At 39.6% G+C, this 18,628-nt stretch overlaps 1 protein-coding gene across 3 annotated transcripts in view; it reads right to left on the bottom strand.

Moving 5' to 3' along the window:
- ythdc1 (YTH N6-methyladenosine RNA binding protein C1) overlaps positions 1-18,397 on the bottom strand; it is a 41,682-nt gene extending 23,285 nt beyond the window's left edge. For 2 of the 3 annotated variants that reach the window (XM_018734376.2, XM_018734377.2), the window contains exons 1-5: positions 18,199-18,397; positions 16,645-16,746; positions 7,379-7,689; positions 6,190-6,553; positions 520-609 (exon numbers count right to left, since the gene is read on the bottom strand). In XM_018734376.2, the coding sequence (XP_018589892.1) occupies positions 520-609; positions 6,190-6,553; positions 7,379-7,689; positions 16,645-16,746; positions 18,199-18,226 (895 nt within the window). In that variant the 5' untranslated portion in view covers positions 18,227-18,397. The remainder of the gene's footprint in view (positions 1-519; positions 610-6,189; positions 6,554-7,378; positions 7,690-16,644; positions 16,747-18,198) is intronic. The other variant, XM_018734378.2, reaches the window with a different exon arrangement.
- Positions 18,398-18,628: the final 231 nt, after the last annotated feature.

Raw genomic sequence — 18,628 nt, 5'->3', positions numbered from 1 at the left:
TTAGAATGAAATTTCTTACAAGTGGCCTCCAGGAGTTTCAAAAAACAAATAGGTAAACATCACATACATTTATTTGATTAAATGACCAATTTTTCTATTATTGTACTCTAAGTGCTCAAATGTTTGAGTTTCTTCAAGATTTCTATGAAAATGTCTAAAATATCAATTTGCAATATATATGTATGTGTGTGTATGTATGTATGTGTGTGTGTGTGTATATATATATATATATATATATATATATATATATATATATATATATATATATATATATATATATATTATACACACACACACACACACACACACACGTGTGAACGACAACTGGTTGATTTGGTTAATCTGCTAATCAACAGTCCAAAACATACTTTGATGCATCCTTAGGTAGTATAATGATAAGCAGCAAATGCAGGTTAGTTTACACAGTTTACAGCAGTGAAAACCCACTGTTAGAATAATAATACCTTAATTTGCCCTCAAAAAAGTGAAAGGTTAGAATTGTATGGGGATCTTTAATACCTGCAAATGATTCTGAAGCTGAACTTCCACTTCTATCAAAAATGATTGGAGAAATCCTTCTAGTGTGCTTCTTCTCTTTTCTTTCTTTATCTGAACAGTAAATTGGAAAACATATTCCTCATGTTAGAGTCTCCTTTAAAGTTAGTAAAGGACTACTCCAAAACTGATCATTCAAAACCTAAATAAAATATATTCTGTCCTAGTATTCCCTGCAAAAAGCAACCCACAGTGAAACAAAATACATTGATAAATGTTTACCAAACTTATGTTGTGTTGCTAATACCATGCATTCAACTGAGCACAGTTTACTCAGATAACAATGAATAAAGACCGATTTCAAAATACTGTATGAACTGTGGAACTACGGCATTCAAATGTTTTTACCTGAAAATTAACTAGATGCACTCATACACCAGTTTAAGGACGAGCTAATTATTGTTACACTCCTTGCTTGGTTACACTAACCACTTGAACTCTGTTCCCGTACGCATTTTGAGTAACAATGGCTGTACAAGAAAATGTTCAATTCACAAGTGAAATGACTTCAACTTCATGGCCGAAAGATGGCAGTGAAGTATCAAAACTGAACAGGAGTGTAGGACTGTCTTAAACTTGCATTAACAGTGATCATAGTTAACATCTAATGTTTATGAATGTTGGTGATTCTAGCATCACCAATAAGATGTATTACCATGCACACCAAAGTGATATATAATTGTGATCAAATCTATTGGCAAGAGTGATATTACTCAAATGTCTTAAAAAGAAAGTACTCATTTCACTCCTTTTTCAAAACGTAAAAGTAGATTAATGAAGGAAAAAAAACTAATTTCTGTGTCGGGGGAAAAAAAGGCTTCGAAACAACTGACAGCTAAGAAGCAAAACTTTGTTTTGTTTCACAGCCTTTAGACATTCCAACTGCCTCTTAACCTTTTAAGATCACTGCTAGCCTTTGGGGTGTGAAAGAAATTAAAAATTATCAAAAATAACATGTAAGAAATCTGGCAAATTCAACTAAAAAACTGAAATGGATGCATTTTACTATCCACCCTACTGTTATCGGTGCTGTTGCTATAGTGCGTGTTTTCTTATATTGTCTTACACAAACTGACTGCTGTGAATGTAAACAGTGGGCACCTACTGCAGGGAATTATGGGGGATTTATGAATGACTAGCGTGTTGTTCTGTTGTTCCACAGCTTTCCATGGTGTGTGTGTGTGTGTGTGTGTGTGTGTGTGTGTGTGTGTGTGTGTGTGTGTGCGCGCGCTCTGTGGCCGCTGCTCTCTAACAACGAGGAGGGGCAATAGAGCTCCTGTTCTGACACTTCAGTCTCCTGAGCTGTCTAATGCTGCCAACACCAGATTTGGGGGGGTGGATGTTACAATATTTCTGGGCAACTTAATCATCATATAGTGTACTACTGTACTTTCTTATGATTATTTTATTATGATTTAAAATGTATTATGTCATTCTGAGAGGCACTGGTCTAAGTCAGACGGGGTTTTCAGGATGGGCTGGGAACAGAGCGTCTGCATCCAAGTTTCTTTTCCTGCTAATATAATGCACACATTGTATTTTTTATGAGATGTACATTGCTTTGGAGAAAAGCATCTGCTAAATGAATAATGTAAATCTAAGAAAAATGAGAACCGCCTCGCAAGCCTACAGGAATTAATTTGGAGATGAAATCGAAAATAAGGATGTATGAAGGCAGACAAAGGTTACCATTTATAGCACGGGAACCAGGTTTAGCCATATAGACTATAAATACAATAGTGAAGGATGCTGCACGTATAAAGTAGCACGTGAAAGGAACAGCTAGCATGAAAACAACAATAAATGCCAAGGAGCAACAACTGAGATGGAAAAAATGGTTGTTATGTTGAATGGTGGGGGAAGAGGGGGAATCCAACATACGCAAATTTCAACTTACATAAGCGGTTGAAGAATGGTCTATTTGTGTAAGTTGAAGGGTGTCTATACTTTGGACTGACAATCGAAATTGTGTGTTGCTGAGTGGAAATAAATACAAAGGTCCCATGGACTTAACATCCATCAGGTGCTTCTTCCTTTTTACTCTCTCAACAGTTGGTGTCAGGAAGTCCCAACCTTTTGCCACTTATGTCCTCTTCATTCTTTTCCACAACGTTTCCCTGCTTTAAATCTTCGGATGGAGGGGGGACAACACCCTTTCCTCAGTGGTCAAGCAACTGTACATCATCTTTGGTCTCTTGTCCTCTGAGAAAGCCACCATCTGCCCTCTAAATGCCATTCCTTCACTTCTTATACAGACCATTTCCTCAAATTATTCCTTTTTGCATTCAATTTCCATTCATATTTAATTCCTCACTCCTGTTGTTTGCTTCCCATCTGCCTTCAAAAACACCCATATCACAATACTGATAAAGGAATCTGATGGACCCAAAGTTTGGTCCAGAAAGATAGACCAGTCAACCCCCTCCCTTTACTATCCAAAAGCCTAGGCAAGTCATGAGCATTCCTTGTGCAAAACAATCTCATTGATAAAAGCATGGTTTCAAAATCGGTCATTGCAGATTGTCCTCATTGTGTCAGAAGCTCTAAAATATGCTAGTCACCCATGTTGTTACTGTTGTTTACTTTTGTTCTCATTCTTCTGGAAATCTTCTGCGTACGATACAGCCACCGCTACATTTTCCTTACCTTGTTAGAGCAGCTTCAAGATTATCAAAAGATGATTTCAGAAATGTTCTGAAATTTAACGGATATATCTTACCAGGTGGTTTAGCATGGCAATACAGGTAACACCCTGATGGCCTGCTTCCCGCTCTGGCTTTACAGGTTTTACACATGGCTTGGTGCTGGAAACCTAACTCTTGACCTTCCCCTACTTCTAATACACCGCTTCCTTCGGCCCAGTCATTACCTCAGAAAGCTTCTCCTGTCTCTTCTATAAAGATGGCACATAGCTTGTCCTCCCCCCCAATCAACACAGGTAACATCCTAATGCACTGCAGTATGTCTGTCTTAAAGCTCCATCTGCAAGATGGATCACCATTTTATAGCAGACTATCAAAGACTAACATTTTAGATCTACCAGCATTTCCTTCTACCTGTGGATAGAAAAGGGCAAAACCTACAAAAGGCATGAACACAAGCAGAGCCTTGGTAACAGATAAGCAAAACAGAAATACACAAATTATTATTCAGGACAAGGCACTCAAGCATTTTTGCCTGTTACACAGTCAATGTACTTCCACAACAAATCTTTTATTGTGTAAAATGGTTGGTATCACATGTTTCAGAACAGAGATCAACACCTGTTTTTCCCTTCTGTGGAGTCTATCTGGCTATTTTCTGAAAAGTAGGGTTTGAATGGTGGTTGCTAGACTCCTCTCTTTTAATATAGACAGCAGATGGAGAGAGATATCCTTCAAGCAATTTACCATAGTCTCAAATAACCACCATCATTAATTAAGGGGAATAAAATCACAGTTGAAACAGCAGATTCAATACTATTATTAATTCATCTAGCTTTTCTCTAAAGTAACTAACTAAATTATTTGCCCATTTCTATAGATGGATAATTTTTACTGTTAGTAGTTTAGTAGAAGTACTAAAGTGTGAAATGGAACATTAAGAGCATTAAAACCGGAGTGGGACATGACCTTGTGCCCTTTGATTGGAAGACAGCACCTCCAACCACTAAGCTACCTGCCCACTCTTAATTCCAATGTTTAGAACTAAAAATAAAACATGTAATCATTAAATCACAAACAACTTTCGAAACATGAATACCTTTACGTTAACATAAATACAGTCTTAATCGCACAAACAACAATCATCTAATGTCAAACATCTGTCAGTGATCAAACAAGCACCTCTAACAACATAGTGCCTGTGTACTTTGCAGGCTAACAAGACATAAGCAGTGATCTGGTGAAATGTATTTACATCATAAACATCCATGAGCCAAATTATCAAAATACCTCTGTTCAGGGAGTACCCTGCCTCATGGCCTATGCAATAGCTTTTATTTTGGTTTTTAATTTTAGGTGACTTTTCCCCAGGTACAGCAAGTAGTACTACTGTCTCACAACATCTGGACGTTGTGACCGAACTGCCACTCGTAGTATTCCAGGTAGCTTCCACCTTACGACAGACACAGTATTTGTCCTAGTCAGTCAAACTGAAACTTGGTGTGACTAAGCAAAGTCAAACAATTGGTCCTTGAAAACTTTAATTTGATCCCAAGGCCATTAAAATGAATAAAGCGCACAGAATTGGCACCTACAGAGCTCACAATCAGTCCAGGTCTGCTGTTCTAAAAGTGCTGGGCTTTAAGGATGACGAGGCCATTCTCAAAGAATCTAAACGACTAATGAGGACTAAATTCTTTATTAATATTTCTCAGCCCTGTCTAGCAATGCAAGTCCTCTTGGATGAAAGGAAATGTATGCAACCAAAGAGGCCTACCTCAAATACGACCAAAGCATTGCTTCACACTCCACTAGTACCAAGCAGCCTGCTGTTGACTCTGTACACTTTCAATTTGGTTATTCTAACATTGTCTTTGTGCCCTAGAACAATGTTTTATTTTGATACAGCACTACCTTTTTGGGTTGTACTCCTTACACGTCATTGGGACAAATAGGATTTCTAATTGCTCAGGTGTCTCACAATTCTATAAGTTAGGGTTAGCATTTGCGAGTTATTTTGAAACTGCGTTTGAATCTATCACTTGAAACAAAAACCAACACTGAGACAAAAAAAAACACACTGACGGATAAGGCCATTTTCAAATGAGGAAATAAAATGAAATTAGAAAAATCTGTAAGATTCTTAGCATTGCAAAAATCAGCTAGGAAAAATATTAGAAAACAATCAAGAGCCCAGAACAGGCAGAGAACAGGGTGTCCAAAAAGGCTGTGGAAAAATATTAAGTATGAAGTATCAGAGAAATCAAAAGTAACTGTAGGAATGCACATCTCAAATACAACAATCCACAGAAGATCAGCAAGAAAAATTCAGAGGCTGCAAGGTATAAGACACAGGATTTTGTCCCAATAATACTGCATGGTACTCTAAAAGCACCTGAATTTACAAGGTATTACACACACAACAAGTGGCAGCAAAACTATCCAGAACTGAGGTCAGTCAAAAACTAAACCTAAATCCAACAAAAAGCCGGCACTGAAACTCAACTGAAGTCTATAGGTGATCTACAGCCAACTTGATAGGCTGTGTGCTATGCTGATAAGGTGACGCAAAATGGAAAAACAGCACAAACTTAATATACAAAACTAGCAGACCTTCAACAAAAACTGAATCTGGGGAACTGGGGGGAAAAAAAGAATTTTCTTAATTATTTAAATGTAATTATCACCTAAACTGTGTAGATCAGTGAAATAAATGGACTTTCACAAAGCAAAGTATATGTGTGATGTGTTTTCTACAAAACAGTATCAATTACAAGTTGAGATATTAAAGACCTACTAAGGAGAAACTAGATGCTCATTTTCTAAAATAGGGAGGCCTTTCCGTCACATTATGTTGGTGCTCAAAAGCCATTTTCTTTTTCACTTATGCACCTGGGAGTTCAAGTTCAAGTGGTTAAATATTTAGGGGTTAATCAAAAATGTATACCTGTAACTGAGGCCATGCTTCAAAATAATGTAGTTTTGGGCCTACCTGAAACATCAGATCCAGATCCAGAATGCACAGACTCGCCATCGGAAAAGGACACGGACTCTGACTGAGAGTCGCTAGCCTCGCTACGAGTGTCATAATCATTTTGGTCATTCCCCTCTCTTGTGTCTCCTTCCTCCAGCTCATACTCTTCTTCTTCACCATCTTCTTCATCATCATCCTCTTCCTCTTCTTCATCTGCACCCTTTTCTCCTTCCTCACCCTCCATAACCTCCAGGTCAGAGCGGTCGTCTTCAGAGGATTCAACTGAGCTTCCCGTTTCTTGATCAGAGGCAAACTCAGAGTTTGCTTCTTCCTTGGAAGAGTGGCTCACTCTGCCAACACTCTCCTCTCTGGTACATCGCAACTAAAAAACAAAGATATAAAGAAATTAAATGTTCAAAATGCATATGGTATTTCCAAATAAGGCATTTAATATCTGCAACTGATACAGAAGTGTATCAAAACTTTTTTAATGGTGAAAACTACTCTCTACATGACACTGAAAACGAGATTTTCCTCAGAGTAAAAAGGTGAGGGCAAAATAAGCAAGTGATAGAATGGCTAAAGTGCAGAAAACACCAAAAACAGCTAATGACCATAAGGACACAACTTGGTGAAGAGAGTTTCATGATTTGGGAACGTTACAGACCTATAGAAAAAGTATATGGGCCCCCTTTCCAGTTTGCAGATCATTTCTCAATTCAAGACAGTGTATAAATGGGCCATTAGAGAGATAAAAATAACACCATTGTTGCTTTTCCGTCATTTTTTTGTACAGGAAGAGTTGGGAAATTTGCAATTGAATGTATTTAACTGAAAATTTTACAGCTCCCTAACGTTACATCACATTGATAAATTTGAACTATTTCAGTACATTGAGCTAAAGGGAGATATTTTGGTTGAAAGCCACCACTTCTAAGCACTTAACAGTAGACATAACGGTCATCAACACTTCTGAAGAGGAACTCAAGTTTCACTTTACCTAAATAACTAAAAAGAATTTAAATTATATATATTTTTTTGAGGGGGAACTCCTATATACTGAACATAGCCGGACCAAGGCGCTCCATCATGCGCCTTCTTCTACACCACAGTAACATACCACTCATTTACCCACAGATATACAAAGGGCAGTTTAAGAGTGCTCAATTCACCTGAAGCACATGTCTGAAATGAGAAGGAACAGTACCTCTGACTCGTCAGGCATCAGGGGCTTAGCTCTTCGATCCGGCACTCTCCTGCGATTCAGCGGCTTGTCACTGGAACCCTGAGGAGGGTCCTCTCTACAGACAGCACCTCTGACCACATGGCTCTTCCTGTCCTCGCTTCTGTCATAGTGATAGTCTACACCTTTATACTCAGAATGCCTGCTTCTGAGGTTTACAGGGTTTTTATCGTTGGTTCCCACAGAAGCGGTGGACTTCTTGATAATAGTATGCCCTGAAGTCCTCAGCTTCTTGCATTCCAGGATGTCTCCTCGATCATTTTTCCTCTTGCAACCTGCAGAGAATTATAGGACTAAAGTCAGTAACACAACCTTAGAGTAAACAGCATAACTCTAAAATGTAGATGCACTTTATTTAGGAAGAATAATTTTAAAATCTTTTTTTAAAAAGTATCAAAAGGATGTAAAATGTAATTTTACAGACTGACATTTTTTGAAACTACAGTATATGCTCTAACTTGTTCGCAATGTGTCTGAGACACTGCAATTGCAATTCCACAATCCAAATTACTGCAGTTAGATTAAACGCCATCAAATATTTGACTTGACATATTTTATGCAATTCTCCAAAAGCAAAAAAAAATACCAGTTTTGGTTAAGCACAGAAATGGAAAACATGTTACCACTGCATGACAAATGACTCCAAAGAACCTCTCCTGTCATAATTTTTCATTCATGTTAGATGTGACACCAAAAGAAAGAATGTGACAAAAAGCAAGAAGGTGCAGTAATGTGGACTGCACAGAAATACGGATCCCTTGGGTGGAGAATTCTTTGTTAAACATCAACATAATTCAGGGCTGTGAAGTTGGTACACAAAACCTTAGTAACCCAATAATTGCTTCCAACTCCACAGCCCTGATATTATTAACACAAACATTCTGAGCTGCAGTGAATAGTATTATTAAAGGTGTTTGGATTGACACATTTCTCACTCACATTTCCTTCATGTTATTTAAATGATAACTTTGTTCAAGTAAACTTAGTGTAACAAGATATGCTTACTAGGCTTGTACAAAACAGGAATACACCAGTAAAGTGCTTACAAGGCTATGAGATGATAATGTCGATGTTTAAATGCTGGGCTCTATCAGCCCAAGATAAACTTAACATTACAGGAGACAACTGTCTGGAAAAACGATTTACAAAGAACCTCAAGCTAACAGTAAGAAAGTATAGATTAAGAAGAGCGATAATGCTGTGCGAAAGCTCACAAGTAAGGCAGAGGTTCCGACAGTGAACATGGCATTTCAGATGGCAGCAGAAAGTCAGAAACTGGCACCCTACATAATTTTATTGCATAGCTCGGCAGAAGAGAGGATGCACGATCTATTTGTGTGCACTTTGAAAGTTGGCCAAGAATATAAGCAGGAGCAGAGAAAGTCAGGCCAAGGCGAGTAGGGAGAGGTGAGCCTCGCCATAGTAACAAGCCGAGACGTCTACAGACCTACTGGTTAGGAAGACCGTCAAACTGCAGAGATTAAGGGCCTAGACAGCTCCATAAATTAACATTTGCATCAATTAATTATTCAGGTATTGTCAAATTAAGAATTTTAAGTTACAAATTTAATTTTTATAAATGCATATTTTATTCTATTTTCTGAAACGTTGATTTACTCATTAATACAGCTGCGCAATTTTTTACTGAAGCAACTTGCTCAAGGGTACCACAGCTGGAGGTGAGATGTGAACCTACAAACTTTAGGTCCGAAGGTAGCAGCTCTGACCACTGAGGTACTGAGTACCCCTTGTTGCAGAGCAAATGCAACCTCTTTACTCTCTGAGCCTATCAATAGCAGTAACAGACACCTAAAGACAAGAGCGGTGTGGGACAGTTTGCCACTCCCATCAAGGCTTTGTCAGTGCCGGTCATTTTAAGGGCACCAATAAGAAACAGCTGTTACCATGGCATGCGGATCTGGGGTTCAAATCCTGCTTGGGGTGCCTTGCGATGGACTGGCGCCCCTTCCTGGGTGTCCCCTCCCCCTCCAGCCTTACGCCTTGTGTTGTTAGGCTCCGGATCGCCTCGACCCCGCTTTGGATAAGTGGTTTCAGACTGTGTGTGTGTACTTTAACAACATACAAAAACCCTTACTGTAATACTTTAACTTTTTGCAAAAGGAATGCTTGGAAATCTAAAATACACTCTTTCCCATTGACACTAATAAGACATTAAGTAACCATCTAAAACATTTTTTGTGAAACATCTAAGACTTTTGCACAGTACTGTATATCTAGCAATTAAAGTTCTTTATTCATTTAGCTGATGCTTTTGTCCAAAGCAACTTACAATGTCCCTACCAGTGACTCCACTCCAGCCTTTTTCCCCTCGTGTAACTTTTTGGTTATCTAGCAGGATTCTGACCATGGCGAAGTCAGCTCACTTGAAGGCTTATGCATCTGCAGTGTCCATTTGTCATGATATGCGGTATTCTGAGCGTTTCCCCAAATTCCTCATCATAAATTCTGACCAGAACATTGAGTACTCTGTCCATGTTGTACTTAGTGGCTTCTTCTTTGTTTAAAGAAAGCAGGGCTGTTTTTAGCACCGACCGCCGATGTTTAACGTGTGGGGGAATGCTGTGTCTGCACACGAGAAAGCTGAGAACTGGAGACAGTCAGTGTTGACAGTGCACTCTTCATTTTCTGCCCCCTTGTTACTTACATGTACTAAGGGATCCGCAACAGAGAGGGGCAGGTTGTGCTCAACAACCCTGTACAAATCAATGGTTAACTTTTGATCATACATTCGATCAGTCACAGGTATTGCTCCCATCGTGGTCGCTCAGGCACCAAGCGGTGTTGAGCTGTGCTGCAGGATGCAAACAGCATTTTTGCAGCTCATGTCCAAGCTGTGCTGTAGGAGCACCTTCCTGGTGTTACTGTACATTAACTGTTTATTGCAAACCTTACAAAAACACATGCTTTTTTTTTTTTTTACTACTGTAAAATCCCTATGTGACAGGCGTTACATTTCCAAAAGGGGGGGGGGGGGGGTGTTTATTAGAGGTCCTATGGTAGTGAAACCAATCATCATTTCTTTCCCTAAAAAGTTCATGCAAATGCCACAAGTACATTGGGTATTACCCCCTAGCATCGTGAGTGAAAATGTGCTTGAGAATGTTGCCGGGGGTAGTACCGGTCTTGTTGGGTGTGAAATTTTGGACTCCGGGAGGCGTCGGATTACAATAGTACCGGACATTAATAAACCAGTGGGTTATCTTTGTTGTTTACAGTGTGTAAATGTGTTAATACGGTTTAACAGTTGTCAATGTTAGTGTTTTTCACAGAAGTTTGACATGTTCACAGTTATTAATGTGTTTCTGGATTGTTTCATGTTACAGACTACGGAAGAGAATAGGATTTAAAACTTGGAACCGCACTTTTTTTTCCCATTCTTTTCTGATTACTCGATAAAAATATACCGCTATTTTCAAAAATGGGTGGGGGCGTTAAATAGGGATTTTACGGTATTCTGTCTACAAATATTAAATCTGTCTGACGTTCGGCAAAAGAGGCCTCTATTCTCTATGTAATCAACAACTGGAAAATGTGATGTTATACTTTCATCAATGTTATAATTTCATCAGTTCTTGTAAGAATGGGTTACTGACTCATCACTATTTTTATTAATCCATTTAAATCCTTATAAACTTTGGACAACAGTACAGGCTTTCCACGATTTGTGCGCAACAGCAACAGAAAGCCATCCCCAAATACAAAAAACACGCATTTTACAAAATCCTTAAGTCAGGTGACAGAACAATATGAACAATAAATGGCTAAAAGCAATAACTTGTTGTAATCCATTACCCCTTTTCCATATTGCTTGACAGTTCCATAATATTTATGGGTCGCATCACTCGCTGTGGAAAAATCAATGACGCTGAATTGAAGTGGCCTTTCATTTCATAACCTTTTTTCTCAAACTATTTTCAAGTTCCACTCTTAGGGATGACTTCATATAGTTAGCTCACATGTTACCCAAAAAAGTACAATACACATAAGAAAATGTTTAGGAATAATCTAATTCTGACAATGAAGTGTGTTGATGACTGTACAAGCCACACATTACCTTGTGTCCTTTCACCACACTGCCAGGAGTGTTGTCTGTAACCAGGGCAACCGCTGTACTGTTTATAGCTTTCCCTGTCACCTTCTTGTGTGTCCAAAACTTGCTTTATATAGGCACACTGGAAGTGGCTGGGCTTGTGATGACAACCACTGACAAAACCCTGCCAGTTTTATTTATTCATCTGCAAATACATATACTGTGCATTGATCTTAAAAATTGCCCTTACTAAATCAATATGAAGGATCTGTTGTGGAAAAAAGTTTTTAGCCATGGCAATGTCAAGACTGAAATTATACACCTTCAAGTTACTCGATTGTCAGGTAGAGTTCTGTTTGTACTGTTCATAATCTTTCATTAGAAATATTTTATCTGATGTAATTTAAAGAAATCCTTATTCAAAGTAATACTGTACAGACTTTTAGCTCTGTAAATCAATTATGATACTCTTAACTCCAATACTTTTCTAGCAGTCTAAACCACTAATAGAAGCACTTGTAGAAATGACAGTTTAACACAATCTCAACCTGAGATCTGCTTCTTCCAGTGAAAAGATGTGTCATGGCACCCTATACAAGCGTCCCTCGCTTAGTGTTTACAGTTTTTTTTTTTTAAAATCAGATTCTGTATCCTCATACTTTGTACATGGTAAATCCAAACATGCTAATCGCAACTTAATAAAGCGGACCAACTTTATCTACTTAAAAAGTTTATTACTCAAACATGAGCAAACCAGGGGCTCGTTGTCATTTCTATATGCAGCTACTTCTGTAATGTGCACCAATAAAACTGGTGGTGTTGAACCAATACAACTGTACTTCAAGAATCATGTATTTACACCTTACTCTGTTAGGCAATGAACTATCTGCATATACTGTTTTATATCACTGTGGAGAAAAGCATTTGCTAAACGAATAAATAATGTCAATATCAACAGCCTGGACAGCTCTGTGGGGGGTTTTTCAGACAGTAACTGAGTGGCACTCTCTCAGCTCCTCCTCCTGGTGAGCCAGGACACCTTGTGAATGCCCCCTTGGTGTCTTAAGTCCCAAGGCGGGAGTATTTAAGACACAACATAAATTAAAAAGCCAAACAAACACAGGCCAGCACTAAACTAGGATTCTGGTGCTAATATGTGGCTCCTACCCCACACAGTAAAATTTGCACCAAATATCCACGATACTCAACTTCTCTCCTTTCTGCCTGGTGCTAGACTTCCTTGCACTCCGCCGCCCGCCTCTCAGACATTTCCGCCTGGTTGCCTGATCACCATGTACAACGCAACCTCTCCAAAACAGAGATACTGTACTTCACAGCTGGCTCATGTTCCTGAGGAGAACAATCACACTGGACCTCCTCAGATAAGAACCTGGGAGTGATTACTGACTCAAGTCTGTCCTTCTCTCAGCACATAAAAGCCACAACCTGGACCTGCAGCTACACCGTGTATAACATCCACAGGATCTGCCCCATCTGACAACAGACTCTGTGCAACTACTTGTCCAGGCCACGGTGACATCCCATATGGACTACTGCAACTCTCTCCTGTCTGGCCTTCCTGCTACTAACATCACACCTCTACAGCTGATATAGAACGCTGCTGCACAAGCTGTGCTTGACTTGCCGAAGGGTTCCCATGTATCTCCCCAAACAAAACCATGGCTAGATCTGCTCCCAGTATCTTCAAGACCTGATCACTCACTACACCCCAACCAGACGGCTATGCTCCTCCACCCGCCTGCTTGGTGGTCCCATGTGTAAAAGGTCCAAAACGAAAAGCACAGAAGTTTTTGATTCTGGTTCTGATGTGGTGGAAAGTCCTCAACCTCTAATTCAGAACTGCAGAAACGCTATACATTTGATTTCAAAATCCACCTATTTCGGACTTGCTTCTCCACTGATCTCTTAAGAGCATGATAAAAGTAAATATTTATGATTAGTAGTTTTGCAATTAGAAATTGGGGAATTATGAATAAACATTTATGGAGCAACTTGTGTTTAGAAATTGTAGAATAATGGATAAACCTTTGTGCAGCTACTCAAGTGATGTATACTGGTTTATATAGTGGAATGTGACAAATTAACTGTACTTTAGAATCACGTGTTTGCATCCAAATGTCTCCTTCTGTGGATGTAATGCACTCATTGTATTTTTCTCTTGAGATGTACATTGCGCTGGAGAAAAGTGTTTGCTAAATGAATAAATTCACCAGCACCAAATACAAGCAAAACAAAAAAGCCATAACTAAGAAATTTAAAGAACAATGTACTTTACATGTTATTTACCTTAATGCACAGGCAACAACCATGCATCATCTCAGAGGCTGACATACTAAACAGGGGTGAAGGATGGCGGAAAGGCAGCACTTCACTGACAGGCTCAAAACTGACAGGTATAAGGCAAAGGATGATTTACATCTTGTTTGCCTTCTGCTTGCTTTCTGTTTCCCTTTGCCACTCTTAAAAAAGCACTTTTCACAATCTGTTCAAAGTCACATTATGAAAGTTACCAACAATAACTTGCCCATTTATACAGCACAGTAATTTTACTGGAGCAATTTAGGGTAAGTACCTTGTTCAAGGTAATACAGTGGGAGGTGACATTGGTACCAACAAGCTTCAGACCCAAAAGCAGCAGCTCTCATCATTGTGTTATCAGCTGGCCAGTCTAAATAGTCCTCAGGAAAAGGCTGTACAGGCAAAAAGCTTGCTACCACTTGAAAATTTGTAAGCCAGAGATCAAATATAATATTGGAAATCTATTTTCAATGTCTGATTGCCACTGTTTACCACGTTGGCTGTAATCCTTACATAACTAATTACAGACTAGATGCTTGAAAAATACCCTTTAGGCAGTTCCGTATTGCATTAGGTTATTAAGCAGATGTAAAGTGGGGCTGGAAATATTGTATTTTCTCCCCTAAGATGCAATGGTCAATTCTTTTTCATTCCTGAGTTTTATAACAGCCAACTGCTTGACAACAGGGGAATCACAATAACAGTGAAAAATCAAACATAAGACAGCAGTTTAAGAACTACATTGTATAAAGCGCAATTTTAACTTCCATTCGATTTAAACGTAGAATTCAGTTTACTGTGGTAATGCGTTCCTGAAAAACCCTTGATAAAGTGAATTCTCTGAAGTCATCACTGTAATTGAGTTTCAATATATTGGTATATTTATTCAATATCAATATATTTTCTGCATTCCTAAACCCCAAAACAACAATTTATGCTAAAATATTACAAGGTCCCATTAAAATGGACACAAGTACTTCAGTAGTTGACACTATTTATCATCCCCAACAAGCCAGTTTCCCTCCATTACGTTGTAAAAGCATATCTGTCCACCTGTGCTGCTTCAGCTCTTTCTATGGCATTACTTAAAGTATGAGTTTCCTCTGGGTGTTCAGACTATGGAGGTAGTCTGGACACAAGCTTTCAAGTTGAACTGGTTACTTTAAAGTAAGTGTGTGTGTTACCCTGCTCTACTGCTGACACTGAACATAAAGCCAAAAACTGCATCTGACCCTGTCACCATATGAACCTTAAGGGAGATGCAAGAAAATTACCCTTACACAAAATTTAAAAAAAAAAAACTAAATGAATAAAACATACAAAATGTTAATATCCTGTAATTGCTTCAAAATAAAAACAAAAATAAACTGAAATATACAGATAAATGCTCCCCACAAATACAACATGATACCGTCTCCCCATGTTTCCTTTCAGTATTACAATCTCATCCCATAGTCCAAAAATGTGTTTCAAGTGTATTTGTGTGTGCGCGGCACGGCACGGCACTGCTCTGTAAATGGGGCAGCAGGATGGTGTAGTGCTTAGAGTTACTGCCTGTGGACCCAAAGGTTGCAGGTTCGATCCCCACTTCCAGCTGTAGTACCCTCGAGCAAGGTACTAACCCCACAAATTGCTCCAATAACACTACGCAACTGTAGTGCTTGGTGTGTGAGAGGAAAGCAGATCACCCAACAAAAACAGTCTTGGGAAGAACATGCAAGCTGTGAAGATCAAGTCGGAATCAAACCTAGCTTTAAAGTGATGGTGGCGCAGAGGCTGGCAGAAACTTTTAAATCTACTTAAACCTTTAGAGATACAGCAGATACGTATTCCACTTTACCAGCCATGTACCTTTTAGAAGTCAAGATCTTAAGACTTTGGTTCTTTCACTCTCATTGCTGTCCTAATTATCGGTCCCAAGTGCTGATAAAAAATGTGAATGGTAAGACATCCTGAACTAAGATCTCTCCCCATCCCTAGCTGAAAAATGCAGTCCAGGTACTATAATGCTGCTCTGACGAGTCTGCAATTTTGTCCCTTTGCATTGCTTTGTTCAGACAAATGAAAATAGCTCAATGGTCAAAACGGCACTGTCATTTATTTTTCCTGCCACAAATACAAGTTGGAGGCAGTTTCAAACTGCCAGTAACATCAAGCTGACTAAAGCCAGATTTTCAAAAAAAGTTGAGGAAACTTGTCAGGTGTAATGTTGTCAAACTGATGCTGAATGAATAGCTGATGGCAAAATGTACACTTAAAATTCCATCCAAATTACATTTGTATTGGAAACATGTAAATATGGCAGCATTTTCAGAAAATTAAAATTATAATACTTCACAGAATAGACTACACAGATCATCACGGGTCAACTCATTTAAAGTAACGTGCTGTGCATCCTGCCACTGTCATAAGAAATTCCAGACACCTTCAATAACATGACCCAATCCTGCCTTCACAGTATTACAGATGACTGGAATGCCATCATAGCTTTCCTTCAGCTTCATTTTGTCCTGTAATTAAATTTTTTTTTTTTTTTAATATATGGCACAAAAATTACTGCAGAGAGACAAGTGTGTGAAGGAGCTCTAACACAGTGTAACAATCATTTCCCACAACTCACTATTCACCCAACCATGTCCCATGTTTCTGTTCCCCAAAGTCAAAATAAAGCAACACTTAGTTGCAGCTGAAAACTTCAAGAATTATTGCAGAAAGCTGAAATAACACTGGGACAAATGTGCATCATCTGGGGCTGATTACTTTTAGGGCACATAAAACCAAACAACATATGAAAATGTTGTATTTATAAATTGTCCAAAGATCAACTGCATGATGATATTTAAAAATTCAAGACAGGTACCTTTTTTGTCATCCACACCATGTTCACTTTCTGGATTATAGAGTTCATCATCTTGGTCTGGTGCTTCTGTTAAGATGTCATCCAAAACATTGAGTTCTCCATCTAAAACAGGGAAAAAAAAAAAAGGATCAAATTTTATTGTTTCAATGACAAGAGTAATGCCTCAGCAAAGCAAGCTATAGCCATGCCATTATCCAAGAAGGAATTCTTCCTGAAAATCCATTCATGTTACCTCCAAGTATCCAGACAATGAAAAAGCTATTCATTATTTATTTATTTATTTTTTTTTTAATTACAGTCCATTCTAAGAGCAAAACAAAATCACACGAATCATACAGCCAAACAAGATGTGACTGAAGTGGGTGTTACAGATATATTACCGGCATTCAAATTTCACAAAAAATGTTCGGTTAGATGAAGGCAGCGCAAACCTAATTTTAACAGCCTACGAGCAGTGTGAAGGAAAGCATGTATGCGCTGGCATAATTTTAGAGGGCATGTCAAAGCTCATGGAAATGCAACGGTATGGATGATGGATATGATTTACCAAGAGCAAGTGAGGAACAGGGATACCAATGTGGTAGAAAAGCAAAGACACGAGTAATCTCTAGCGCACTTTGCACGACATCTTACCAAGATGACAGCAACGTCAGCAAGGGACACTAAGCATTATTTCACGCACATCATCATGAAACGCAAGGGGATCCCAGGAGAGCATGTCCGAAATAAGGTGAACGCACTTGGAACGCTGTGGACTTCTAACCGCCGGAGCACCTCAGTCATAAGACCAGCAGCAGGGGGCTCAGTGGCACAGAGGGTTGCGCTCCTGAGCGACGGGTTCGAATCCCGCTCTGTCTGTGGGGTTTCACTGCTCTTCTCGTGTCTGTGTTGCTGTCCTCCAGGCACGTATCCTTTTCTCCCACAGTTATAACAGAACTGTGTGTGAGGGAGGCGGGGAAGCGGAAGGGCCCTGCCTGCGAAGCCTGGTCCTGCGATGGACTGAAAGACTGACGTCCTGTCCTGCCCAGGTCATACTTACCCTGCTGTGTTGTGTGTACAGCCTGTCCCACACCGGCCACTGTACAATCGATTAGCAGAGAAGGCAGTTGGATTACGAGCTCGTGTCGTGTCCGCAATAACACTACACTGACTCAACTCGGCACCGCGTAATCCGCCAAAAGAAAAATGCAAGAAACCCGTTCGCTTCAATATAATGCTCAAAGGAGAGCCTACGAGCTGACAGAAACAATTATATAGAGAAGCGCGCAAAACAATTCACCGCCATGAGCCGTGGGCCGCCGCTCTGACGAAAACACTGACTGATCAGAACAGTGAGTCAGAGAGAAACAGAAAATACGCAGCTCCTCACTGCTCTTCCTTCGCTAGTAGAGTGACGCCAGACATTCGAATGTAAACATATTCAACAGTAAACGTTAGTTAAGCACGACTGTTTGAACAAGGCCATTTGCCTGCGGGGAGAGACAGAGGAGAAAAGCAGCAGGACTCGGGGCAGAGCTAGCCTAGCCCTAGGCTAGTAGAGCGAGCAGCCAGTACCTTTGTCGTCACGCCTGTCGAGCGCCATCTTCACAGCCTTTCTTCACGCAGGCTCTTGGAGGATTCGCTTCACCTATTCTTGTCAGCTCCTCAAATCAACTTACTTTGTGATATACAGCTACATCGAAATATGAATAAACGGACACTGCCCTCCACAACGCTCTACAACTGGGCACAGCTAAAATGGCGGCCGCTACTCTTTTGCGTGCTTTCCCATAATGCATCACCACGTCGTGCGTCACAAAGCGCGCTGTGCAGCGGCCTTAGCGCTCCGGCGTTTCCGCTCAGTTCGGTCCGCTACGATGTTACGAGTCCCCTTGTGTTTTCGCTTGTCCAAACATATACTGTAATTAAAAAAACTCTTCAGTTTGTCTTTAGGGCCTTCTTTCTGTGTCAAATCGTACATTGGCTTTAGTAGTTAATTGTGGCA

The sequence above is a fragment of the Scleropages formosus genome, chromosome 5, assembly GCF_900964775.1.
Source record: "Scleropages formosus chromosome 5, fSclFor1.1, whole genome shotgun sequence".
Classification (NCBI taxonomy): domain Eukaryota; kingdom Metazoa; phylum Chordata; class Actinopteri; order Osteoglossiformes; family Osteoglossidae; genus Scleropages; species Scleropages formosus.
The sequence above is the reverse complement of the archived record's forward strand: the minus strand, read 5'-3'. Positions and strand labels throughout refer to the sequence as shown.